Consider the following 13,236-nt stretch of genomic DNA (forward strand, 5'->3'; position numbering starts at 1 on the left):
CCATTACTACTATCTCCCTTCCTTTTGCATGCTTGGCCATCTGTTCCAGGAAGGCATCATCTATGTCCTCCGTTTGACTTGGGGATCTATAGTAAACTCCCACAATGAGGTCACTGTTATTCTTCTCTCCCTTAATTTTGACCCAAATGCTCTCACTTTGGCTTTGAGGTTCTAAATCTTGGATCTCTACACAGGTATACACATCCCTGACATATAACGCCACTCCTCCTCCTTTCTTGTCTGGTCTATTTCTCTGAAATAGATTGTATCCCTCCATTATTACATTCCAATTGTGGGACTTATCCCACCAGGTTTCAGTGATGCCTATTATGTCATATTTAGTTTGCTGTACCAAGAGCTCAAGCTCATCTTGTTTATTTCCCATGCTTTGCGCATTAGTGTATAGACACTGAAGTCCATTAATCATTCCCCCGTGGCTCTTATTTAAGGATTTTTTCCTCCCACCACTAGGTCTGCGTGCTGTTTGCTCCATTTGGTCTATGACATTTGGATGATCATCTTCATCAATTGATAGACTCCTACCTTCAGGAGCACTGTCTCCCTCCCCCACATTAGTCAGTTTAAAGCCCTCCTGATGAGGTTTCTGAGATTTTTGGCAAAAACATTCCTCCCAACCGTTGTGAGGTGCAGCCCATCGCTTGCCAGAGTCCATCTTCAAGAAACTGCAGTCCGTAATCTAAGAATCCAAACCGTTCCTGTTTACACCATTTGCGAAGCCAGCTGTTCACTTCCACTATTTTTCCCTCTCTCCCTGGGCCACGTCGTTCAACTGGGAGTCTCTCATCAATTTTCTTAGGGGGCCCTGCCAGGTCCAACTCACATTCCGATATAGTAACGAGCCATGGTCCTCCTCCCCCTCCTCCTGTAGGCAGGCCTGCTGTAACAAATCTCATTTTATTGCTGCATCACAAAGAACTTTCATTCCTTCCCGATCTTCCCACCAGCCATGTCTTTGATTAGTAATTTATTTCCACACATTTCTTAATCCTCCTGCTTGTGATCAGTAATTGCAACGATTCTTTTCTTGGGGGGGGTTATTAGGTACTCACCTAAGACAAAAAAAAGAAAAGTTTCCCCCCCTCCCCTTTTCAGTTCCATTACATACCAATCCTTTGATGAATCTTCTTGATTTATTGTTAAATCCAGCCCGTCGCTTCCACTTCACAGAGATCCCTTTAATTAGCAGTCTTTACTCCCGATCTTCACTTGAAGTATGTGCATTTGCTTCTCTCTCTAATTGTTTATTTCGAGCTACTGCAGCTAGTGTGTGATCAGAGACAGCGTCCGGGAGAGCCGGACCCACACAAGGGCTTTGTGCCAAGTGCCCTCACCCCCTTCTTTCGAATCCGGGGGTGATTTATGGCCACAGCAGGCAAGGCAGTGTTCCCCATTTCCTTGGGGCAACAAGGGAGGCAGCATACTCCCATATCAGCCTCTTAATTACCTCGTGTGAGCCGGAGAGATGTTATTGTCGGCCATCTTCCAATGCGCCCCTAGTGGCCCCCCAGAGCCACTGTTTTGAGAGGATTCACTTCAGTTTAATGGCCCTCATCCAATTCATCACTTCAACACTCTCTTCTTATTCAGACGGAATGAGTAGTGCTGGGTATCATACATATATTGCGCGTTTTGCACTTCAAACCCTTGTACATATTTGTTTGCTTAGTAATGCATAAATCCCTTGCAAATTTTGAAATATTTATTTAACTTGTTTAAAAAAGCAATATAGCACTTCCTATTTAAAAAATTCAAAGCTGTGTATTAAAACAATAATAAAAAAACAAACAGAAACAATAATACATGATTTCTGATAATATAAAAATCACAAGAATACAGTAACCATAAAAGCTGACTGCACCCACCAAGCAATATTAATGGCTAGGAAATGCCTAGGCAAACAAGTATGTTTCCCACATGCTTTGGAAACATAATACTATTATTGTATGCCCTATTTCTGAAAGGAGGATGTTTCACATGATGGTTGGTAGTACAACTGTGAAGTGGTCGCATCATGGATTTTTGAAGGCTGCAAATTATGATCTTACTGCAGGGTTTCCCAAACATGGGTCTCCAGCTGCTTTTGGATCACAACTCCCATCATCCTTAGCTAGCAAGACCAGTGGTCAGGGATCATGGGAACTGTAGTCCAAAAACAGCTGGAGACCCTGCCTTACTAAATTGGCAGGTCTATGTGGTAGAAGGCATTTTCTTTAGTAACCTTAAACCAAGTTGTAAACCAACAGTAGATCCTTAAACATGGCTTGGTAACAGATTGACAGTTAGTCCAGTTTCTTTAACAGGTGTTACACGATCATGTTAGGGTGCAAACAAGCTCCTGCATTTAATACCAACTGCATAATCTTATTTGTTTGTATATTTATTTTTTGATTTGTATACCACTCTTCATCCAAAGATCTCAGGGCAGTTCACAGCACTAAATGCAAAAACTGAACCAAAAACAGAGCAAACCAATAACCGCCCTCCTCACAAACACATTTAAAAGGACATAGAATAGCCCAGTTGAAGAAGAACATTTTTGCTTGGGGGCAAAAGATGTACAGTGGTACCTTGGGTTAAGAACTTAATTCGTTCTGGAGGTCTGTTCTTAACCTGAAACTGTTCTTAACCTGAGGTACCACTTTAGCTAATGGGGCCTCCCGCTGCTGCCGCTCGATTTCTGTTCTCATCCTGAAGCAAAGTTCTTAACCCGAGGTACTATTTCTGGGTTAGCGGAGTCTGTAACCTGAAGCGTCTGTAACCTGAAGCATCTGTAACCCGAGGTACCACTGTATAATGAAGGCGCCAGGCGAGCCTTCCTGCAGAGAGCATTTTACAAATGGGAAGCCATTGCATACAAGGCCTGTTCTTGTGTTGCCATCTTCCAGACCTCTTGCAGAGGAGGCACATGAAGAAAGGCCTCCGATGATGAGATGATAATCACAGGGTCCAGGTCAGTTCATATGGGGAGAGACGGACGGAGGTATTGCTGTCCTGAGCCATTTAAGGCTTTATGGGTCAAAACCAGCACTTTGAATTGGGCTCCAAAACTCATTGGCAGCTAATGCAGTTCGGCTAGGATCAGTGTAATATGCTCAAACCATCTTGCCCCAGAGAGCAACCTGGCAGCTTAATTGTGCACCAGCTGAAGTTTCTGAATTCAGTGCTGCTCTCTGGAACTAGTCCCATAGGTAGGAAAAATAAAGAACTAGATCTTTGAAAATATGTCAAATCATTTCGTAGACATCCATAAGACCTCTAGTTAGAGGGGTATGCTGGAGGCGGGGAGACTTGCATCCAGAAATATGCTAATTAACAAATAACCATATGCATTGACCCCCCACTGGCACAAGGCCTCTGTAAACTGCATGGCAGCATATATATCTCCCTCTTGTGCAGATCTCTGGAGTTTTTAATCTTCATAATATTAATAGGCTTGTGCTTATTTTTACTTTTTGGTCTAGTAAATGCAGAATGACTTCAGACGTGATGCAAAGCCCAGTAAACAGAACACAGAACGTGACACAGAAGCCCAGTAAAAGGAAATGTGAGCCATTCATACAGAAGAGATGTGTCAGATCCAAAGTCAGCTGTAGTTTATATTTGATTCAAAAACAAAGGAAGCAGGAAAACCATTGCTATGAGTGCTGTGGACATGCTACATCAAATTACATATTAAGTAGGTTCTGATAAGAGAACTGCCAATTCAATCTACTTTTAGTCACCTGGAATGCTTACTCTTAAAGGGAAGAAAAAGCAATGTCAGGCAAGATATGTGACCCACGTGTAAGCAGGTTTCCACACAGGTATTGCTTACTAGATCAGGAACTAAGGCAGTAAATTGGATGTGCATCCAAGCATGGATGAGATTTATCCACCATGTGTCGCTTTCAATTGGATGTGTATTCCAGTCCATATCCAAATGTTCATCCCTAACCATATATAAATACCCTTTTGAAGAGTGACAAAAGCCAGTAAGATGCATCATCCTTTGGGCCTCATACTGTCCAGGCCTGGAAAAATCCAGTTATTATTCTGCAAAGTTCTGAAAATATTTTGGATATGATTTTTTTTACACATCATTAAGCATTAATGCCTCAATGTGCATAATAAAACAAAAAGTTACAAGAAAAAAGTAACTAAAATGTTGTTGGCATCCATCTGTATCAAAAGTCAATAAAGTGTGCTGTGGGGGGGGGGAGCTATACTCAGATGTATAAAATAAAATTTACAGGGACTAAAGCTATTTTAGGCTTCTGTCCTATACACACTTAACTGGGAATAACTCCAACAGAACTCACTGGGGCTTACTGCTGAGTAGATGTGTACAGGATTGCACTCTAAGATATTTAAGCACAGACTTGTCTTATATTACACAGGGAAGCTCCTGGTAGTTATTTATTGCAATACCTGCCCACATTTAATATTTATGCTGCCTCACACTCCATTCATTTTTAGAGAGAATTAAAGAAGCAGCTATAATAACTCTGCCAATAAAACTATGGGAATGTTATCTTTAGTTCTGATGATGCAGACCCAAGCAGAAACAGCCATGGCCATGGCATTGCTGTGCTCATGAAGAACTAAGCTACATGCCATTCAGCCTTTTGAAGCTACAGTATTTATGTATTTATTTATTTATTGGCACTGCATGTATACGCAGTCATGCACGAGTCAATCACAAGTAAGTGGGGGATGCAACGTTATTAAGACAGACTATTGGATAGGTTATGGAACACATGAAAACCAACTGAAACTGTTTGTTCCGACTACGGCAGACCAACATGGCTACCTACCTGTAACTGTTCATCTAATGAAACTATTAACACAGAGGGAAAATACTCTAATATGGAATATGTGTACCTGGAGCTTTGCATGAGTGAAAACTGCTTATCTGAGCATGGGAGGCAGATTGAAAGTATATGGGTAAAAATTGTAGGAGAGGAAAACAACAGTGATCTTACTGTAGGTGTCTGCTATGGACCTGCAAGCCAAACTGATAACTTGAATGATGCCTCCCTACCACAGATTCCAAACATTCAAAAAGGAGAGATATAGTACTCATGGGAAGTTTCAACTACCCCAATATGTGTTGGAAGTCAAACTTTGCCAAGACTGTAAGGTCCAACAAATTCCTCAATTGACTCACTGACCACTTCATTTCCCAGAAGGCGGAAGAAGCAGCAAGGGGGTCATCTCTCTTGGACCTGGTCCTCACCAACAGGGAGGAACTGATTGAAGAAGTGAAGGTACAGGGAACCTTGGGAGGAAGTGATCAGGCCTCTTTGGTTTCATTATAAACACGCAAGGGTAAGCTGAGTGTAGTTGGACATGCATGCTGGATTTCAAAAAGCTTAAGGAACTACTGGGTGAAGTCCCAAGGAAACTGAGATGGCACTGGCTGCCTTACACTTCCTACTCAGATTATCATAATGGTATTGGACCTGATGCAGGGCTGCTTGCTCCTGTTCTGCTTAATTAACATGAGAATCCCTCCATCACATGGGAGCAGACCATGCTTTGGCTCCTCTCCATGCCAGTATTAAACCAATGAAACTGGTTAAAACTGGTGAAGAGCCACAATGTGGACTCCTCCTGTATTTATATTGCTGTAATTTTTATTTCTTTAGTTGTTAAATATGTTGCACCATCCTTTCCACAAAACAGGTTGAGAAAGATTGAGGCAGTTAACAACAGTAAAGTACAGATGGATAAAAAACAAAAGAACAACTACCTAAACAAACTTAACCTTTATAGTGGCCATAAACAAGCAACCCTGAATCATTTGCCTGCTGTTAACAGGTGAACAGAGAAGCAGCTATACAGAAGTCCCTTGGAAAGTCACAGAACGTGAGAGAACCCATTCAGAAGGTCCACTCTCAAGTCCCTACCAAACATTCTTCAGATGCTGGTGGGACAGAAAGAAGGTCCTTTCCCAGAGATCCAAACTGGCTTATATGGGAGAATACAATATTTCAAATAACTTGGTCCCAAGTTGCACAAGACTTTCTAGGTCATAATCAGCACTTTTGAATTGTGCTTGGAAATGGTCTGGTAGCCAGTGAAGCTGATGTAACAGCAATCTGGCAGACCCACAATGAGTTTGTTATGGTAGTTTAAACAAGATGTAACTAATGCATGTGTTGCCACAGCCAAATCAGACATAGAATCATAGAATTACAGAGTTGGAAGGGACTTTGAGGGTCATCTAGTCCAACCCCCTGCAAGAATATGCAGCTGTCCTATACGGGTATCGAACCTGCAACTTTGGTGTTACCAGCACCACACTCTAACCAACTGAGCTATCCAGGCTGACCTCTCCAGGAACAAGCATCATTGGGCCATTAGCTTTAGCAGTATCAAAAGCACTCCTGGTTACTTCAGTTGATATGGGCATTCATGTTCAGGGCTGAAACCAAAAGTAAAGTGAATCTAAGTCTCCAAAAAATGTGCAACCCTATCCAAGACAGGATGAGGTCCCACATGATCTTGGTGGCATAGGAAGGAGTGGCAGTGCAGCAACTCCCCAGTTTTAAAACTCCATCCTTAGTAAAAGGTCTATATATCTAAAGACTGAAAGGACGACTGTATCGATTAATCATACTGTACTACAGCTTTCAGCTATGATAATGCTAATCATGAGGCCCTACTGGGAAAGTGTTCTCTGTTAAGATGTTTAAATTAATCCCTCACAAGGAAGACACAAAGAATGGTATTTCATTCTGCTTCCTGGTTCAATGTTCTTGAGCATAATCAAGGAGTGATCTGGACAGGCTGACGAAACCTTTCTCTGTCTTCTTCATCTGACAAGATTTTTTTTGTGTGTGTGTGTGAAAACATACATAATGTATTATTTGTTTTTGTTGTACAGTTGTTATATAGTACAGATGGCTGAAAATAGCACTTCAATTTAAAATTTGCACTACTTTTTGCAATATAATTTGAGGAAAAGGAGACTAGATCAGATCAGAGAGCTGCAACAACTGTGGAGGGTTTTCCATATGTAATTTGAAATGACATAGGGCTGGTTCAGAGACCCTGAAAAATCCTGACCAGACAAATGAGAATTAGCAACATGGAATCAATTTCATCAAAGCACCTTGCTTATGAACCTCCCTGAGGTTTCTTCTTGTCAGTGGAGAGAATACTTAGCTAGATGGACAACTTGTCTGATGCAGAATGGCAATGCTTATGTTCTCAAGGGAAGCCTATTCTGATAGGCAGGTATTCTGATGGACCAGCATAATATACAGAATACATCCCAAAATGAACTGAAGAGCAATGCTGTAAAGATGAGAAGTGAAGTATCAAGGATGATGACTGGGTATGGGAGGGATGGCATCAGTATGTTTTCCCTACCTAGGGCAGTACGGTATTCAGAAAATAATTTCTTCATACTTGGGGCTGAGCAACTTTCTTGGCTACACCCCATCTATTTTTTGCATACAACCACAGGGCAATACTGCACAGAAAATAAAATTGTTGCTTTTTAATTGATTCAGTCAAAGGCATCCAGAGATCACCTGTGATGCGGCAGTGGCTACCAGGGAAAGGGCTTTCCCATAGTGTCATCTCCGCTTGGAAATGTTCTTCCCAGAAAAGGTTGCATGGACCCATTTCTCATGTCTTTTCAACATTAGGCAAATATATTTTCACAGGCTTTTAAACTTTTAAATTTATATAATTTTGCTTGATTTGTGTGGTCTTTTTATATATTGCTGCTGTTTATGATTATTTTCTTTACATTTTATTGTAAGCTGCACTGACACCTTTATAGAGTAGGGTGAACATCTTAATAATGACAGTTGAAAAGACAAAAATTGGTGTGTATTATTATTATTATTATTATTATTAAGTTTAAGTTTTGATACCACACTTCATCTGAACATCACAGGTTGGTTTACAATAAAAAAACAAAAAACAAAAATAACCACAATAACAAACAAAAGCAATACTCCCCTCAGTTTAAAAGGCCATAGATGGTTTAATTAGAGGCCTGGGAGAGGAGGAATGTTTTTTCCTGGAAGATAAGATACCTAACAAGGGAGCCAGGCAAGTCTCCCTGGGGAGACCACTCCACTAATACAGAACCACTGCAGAAAATGCATTGCTACCCTCCAGACTCTTGCAAAGGAGGCACACGAAGAAGGACCTCAGAAGATGATCACAAGGCCTGGACTGGTTCATATGGGGAAAGGCGATCCTTGAGGTACTGTGGTCCTGAGACATTTAAGGCTTTATAGGTCAAAACCAGCACTTTGAATTGGGCCTGGAAACTAACTGGAACCTAGTGCAGTTGTGCCAGGATTGGCGTTATATGCTCAAATCATCTTGCCCCAGTGAGCAATCTGGCCGCTGAATTGTGTACCAGCTGAACTTTCTGAACTATATTCAGAGGCAGCCCACAAATATATTGCATTGCTGTAATCTAACCTTACCAGAGTGTAGATGACCAAAGTCAGGATATCTCTGTCCAAATAGGGGCACAGCTGGGTCACCAGCTGTAGCTGATGGAAGATGCTCCATGCCACTGAGGCCACCTGAGCCTCAAGCAACAGCAATTGATTTAGAATACCCCCAAGTTGCGTACCTACTCTTTCAGAGGGGGTGTAACCCCCATCAAGAGCAGGCAACCTCCCATCCACCCAGTCTACGGAATTGCCCACTAACAGTGCCTCAGTCTTATCTGCGTTGAACTTCTATTTGTTGGTTCTTATCCAGTCCATTACTGAAGCAAGGCAACCCACTAGCACATCTACCGCCATGCCTGCAGATGTAAAGGAGAAGTAGAGCTGTGTGTTATCAGCATATTGCTGACAATGTACTCCAAAATTTTGGATGACCCTGTTCAGCGATTTCATGTAGATGTTAAACAGCATGGGGATAAAATTAAACCCTGAGGAACCCCACCATGAAGGCTCCATGGGGCTCAAGAGCTCTCCCCAAGCAGCACCCTTTGGAAGTGACCATCCAAGTAGGACTGGAACCACCACAACGCAGCGCCTAACTCGGATAAACAGCTCCAGTACCATGGTCAATGGTACTGAAAACTGCTGAGAGGTCGAGGAGAATTAACAAGGACACATTTTTCCTGTATCTCCCAACAAAGGTCAAAATAGTGTGACCAAAGCAGTTTCTGTGCCAAAACAATAACAGCAGTAGCAGTGTAGCATAGGTCAAATTAAAACAAGGGGAAAGTAACACACAGCAGAAACAACATAAAGGAAATTAGCTTAAAGTAGAGCTGCATGCCATGGATTTGAAAAAACAAGCCTGGTAGAATTCTTCAAGTTAAGAGCTTCAGTCAGAAAATACAGATAGTCTGTATAGTAGATTTCAGTATGTGATGATACTATGGTTTTCAAATTCAATGCACATATACTATTGTATTCTTAATGTTTCTACACATCAATATGCAGATGAGGGAAAAGGAACTGAATTTCACATATTTTGGTCAAAGCAATGATAGTCTAAAAGTAGTAATTCAAAACTTTGGATGAAGTGTAGTCAGTATTTAAAAACCATTTATTTATTCAAAACTTCTGAAATAATGCATTTCATTTTTGACAGGCAGTCTTTTACAATATTGAAACACAATCCTTGATTTCATCAAACCTTTCATATTCTGTGCCTTATTCCTGGAAGGCTTATGCCAAAACGATTTAGTTTGATTTTCTTTAACAATGGTAGGTTGGCTTGACAGCATCTGACAAAACAATTCAGTGAAGTACTGCATACCAGGTAAAAAGAACCTGAACTGGCTAGTAGATGAAATAATGCCAAATGGGACATGCAGGTATGAAAGAAAAAATCCTGTAGGTACTTTATTGCTTTAAAAAGATTACACTTAATTTCAAATAACTAAATTTAAAAGTTATTTCATACCTGCAAATTTTTATCTACCATTTAATTCTTTTAGTTTGGTGCCTTTAACTTAAGTACCTATTGCTCCATCCAGTCTAAATGAATGGGAATAACTCACAACTAAAATGTCTTCTGGTTTGGTCCTTTGTCCTTTTAAAGTGAGAATATACACTGTTGGGAGAAATGGTTCCTTTGATCTGCTGCCTTCTAGCTCTTGAGCTGAAGTGGAAACTCAGGAGTGTCATGTTCATATAAGGATGTGTTTCTTGTTATAGAACAAGGAAACATCCAACGTGGCCTTTATGTTTCATGTGAACCTCAAAGCTCTTTCATTTCCTAAAGGCAAAAGCAGCAGTAAGTTACTACATACTAAATGTTAACACCTTCAGACGTGTCCACACAATGTCTTTAGTCCTCCAATATTATATAGGTTTCCTAGATAACACACAGCCCATACTTCCTTTCCTTCTATAACAGTTTCTTGACAGTAGAGACCATAACACCTTTCCCCCCCACAGAGGTTTTATGACTGGCTTACTAGGATTCTCTTGGTTCTCATAGTGCTAAATAATGTACCTGTGAAAAGCAGGTCTAACAGCCTGAAGGCTCTGTGAGAATAGGGAATTGGGGCCCTCAGCTGCACTCAAATTGCCTGGAGCTCTTGCTACAAAGGGAAGCTGGGGAATGCATTGGATGGCCCAAGATTTTTCTCCCCTCAAATGATGTTTATATGGTGCATACAGTTCAAGAAATTAGGTTTTTTTAAAGGAGCTTTAATAGCAACAACCATCTCTTGGTCAGTCTTAATTTTCCATGTGTACTTTAAAGAGCTCTCAAATCACTCCCCCAACAAAGTGGCACTGCATAACAAACTTTGTCACAATGGTAGCATTCTGGATAATCCCAGTGTAGTGCTTCTTACTGTATGAGTACTCCCTTAGTGAACACAATGAGAACATGCCTTTTTGAAACAAAACAGCATTGTCCAATTCTAGCAATTTGTACCACTACTTCCAAGGTGATATTGCATCTATTAAAATGCAAAAGTCTCCATTTCATGGCAAGCAAGGTGGATGCAAAGCAAAGCAAAGCAAATACTACCACTTTGGCAATAACTACAATTCCAGTCAGAGGTACAAAGAAAACTCAGTGATGCTTTAAGATGGACTTCAGCAGGGTTTGCACTTAACATTTTCTGTATTTCACTTTAAGACTCTTTCAACATGTCTTGCAGTGTTGTGAAAGAAGGATTGCCGTTTTCTTATTTGTAAAGATCTTCTAAATAAAGATACTTGGTCCATAACAGTATAGGGGACATTGAAGCACTCAAAGCTGATGGGCCATAAATAGACACCAACAAGCTGTGCTATTTTTCTAGAAAAAGAATGAATGCCTCTAAATCCTTACGTGTTTCCATCTCCCTGAGAAAAGCCAGTGGTGTGATTTTTAACAGTGGGTGATTCATGGACAAAGCCCACTAAATGAAGCCTAACACTTTGCTTCTCCATAAGGTACAATATCAGTTATAATACCAAATCAAGGTGTAGCATACAGGTTGCATTATGCACCAAGCAGTTCCTGATTTAGATCATGAGCTTGCTTAGGCAAGGGTCAACCTGTCATTGGCAATATGATAGTGGTATTGATGTTGCTGCTTATCCTCACTATCATCTACCTTACAGGGTTGCAGAAAGGCTTGAAAAAAGGACAATATGGGAAAAACCTTGAACATTCTCATTTGCAGTATACAGAGCTCCTCCAGAAGACCTTCAGCATTCATCCTGTTTTGTTTGCACAAAGCTTACAGAGAGGTTTGTTTATACCTGGTCTTTATTGGGAACTTGTGCTTCTTTACTTGTGGGATGGTCATATGATGACCAGCATTCATCCTGATTTGCTTACGGGGTATCTTACGTTAGTTGTTCATTCACCCCACACTTTTCTATGCATTTCCTCATCACTTTCCTAACCCCAAAAAGTCCAGTGTTGTTGGTTTTTTTAAGTGGATGTGTTGCGTTAGGGTGTGAGAGTCCTTTCAACCACTTTAATTGTGCAAACCTGAAGTTCTGGTATGTGTTGAATACCATAGGGTACCTTGATTTCAGTAAGGCTTTTGACAAAGTCTCCCATGATACCGTTTTGAGGCAACTGAGGGGATGCTCATCAAATTTACAGATGGTACCAAACTGTGAGAGGTAGCTAATGCTGCAGAAGACAGAATCAGAATTCAAAATGACCTTAACAGATTGGAGAACTGGGTGCAAGCTAACAAAATGAATTTCAACAGGGACAAATGTAAGGTTCTGCACTTAGGCAGAAAGAACCAGATGCACAAATATAGGATGGGGGACACCTGGATTGACAGTAGTACATGTGAAAAGGATCTATGGGTCTTGGTGAACCACAAGCTTAACGTGAGTCAACAGTGGGATGCAGCAGCAAAAAAAGCTAATGCTATTCTAGGCTGCATCAACAACAGTATAATGCCCGGATCAAGGGAAGTAACAGCACCACTCTATTCTGCCTTGGTCAGACCACACCTGGAATACTGTGTCCAGTTCTGGGCACCATAATTTAAGAAGGATGTTGACAAGCTGGAACGTGTGCACAGGAGGGCAACCAAGATGATCAAGAGTCCGGAAACCAAGCCTTCTGAGGAGCGGTTGAAGGAGCTGGGTATGTTTAGGCAGGAACTGGGTGTTTTAGCCTGATAAAGAGAAGACTGAGAGGAGATAGGATAGCCATCTTCAAATATATCAAAAGCTGTCACATGGAAGAGGTAACAAGCTTGTTTTCTCCAGCTCTAGAAAGCAGGTCTTGAACCAATGGCTTCAAGTTACAAGAAAGGAGATTCCAACTAAACATACAGAAAAAACTTTCTGACAGTAAGAGGTGTTTGACAATGGAATGGTCTCCCTCAGAGAGCTGTAGACTCTCCTTCCTTGGAGATTTTAAAGCAGAGGTTTGGTGGCTACCTGTCATGGATGCTTTAGCTGAGAGTGCTGCATTGCAGGGCGTTGGACTAGATGACCCTTGGGTTCTATGATTCCTCTTTTGATGTCATTTCAGAACAGCAAGAGGCAGGATTTTATTTAATAAAAGGTAAAGGTATGGTTGTTCGATTGTGTTGTTTTTTTAAAAAAACTTTTCCCTGGTTGTATGGGCTAGGGAAAATAAGTTTTCCCCAGCTGTCTGACAACAAATTGGTAGGCATATGCCCTGTGTGTATGTGTATGTAGACTGCTATAGTAAGAAAGTTATTACTTTTACTCACTATCCAGACATATTAGTCTCATGTTTGGGGGGGTAGGGAGTCCTTTGTATATGTAATCCCAATAGGGCTTACTTCTGGAA

At 41.0% G+C, this 13,236-nt stretch overlaps 1 protein-coding gene and 1 long non-coding RNA gene across 3 annotated transcripts in view; one reads left to right on the forward strand and one right to left on the reverse strand.

Moving 5' to 3' along the window:
* Positions 1–13,236, reverse strand: part of ELP4 (elongator acetyltransferase complex subunit 4) — a 151,068-nt gene that overhangs the window by 59,245 nt on the left and 78,587 nt on the right. Inside the window, exon 10 of one of the 2 annotated variants that reach the window (XM_083599774.1) lies at positions 9,526–10,218. The exons of the other annotated variant lie outside the window; for it this stretch is intronic. Within the exon in view, the coding sequence (XP_083455900.1) occupies positions 10,201–10,218 (18 nt within the window). The 3' untranslated portion in view covers positions 9,526–10,200. Of the gene's footprint in view, positions 1–9,525; positions 10,219–13,236 lie in introns of those variants that run through there. 2 annotated transcript variants of the gene reach the window in all.
* The window catches only part of LOC310756574, a 156,276-nt gene that overhangs the window by 21,953 nt on the left and 121,087 nt on the right, over positions 1–13,236 (forward strand). The gene's annotated exons all lie outside the window — the stretch shown is intronic.

The sequence above is a fragment of the Podarcis filfolensis genome (genome assembly GCF_964270895.1).
Source record: "Podarcis filfolensis genome assembly, chromosome: 1".
Classification (NCBI taxonomy): Eukaryota; Metazoa; Chordata; class Lepidosauria; order Squamata; family Lacertidae; genus Podarcis; species Podarcis filfolensis.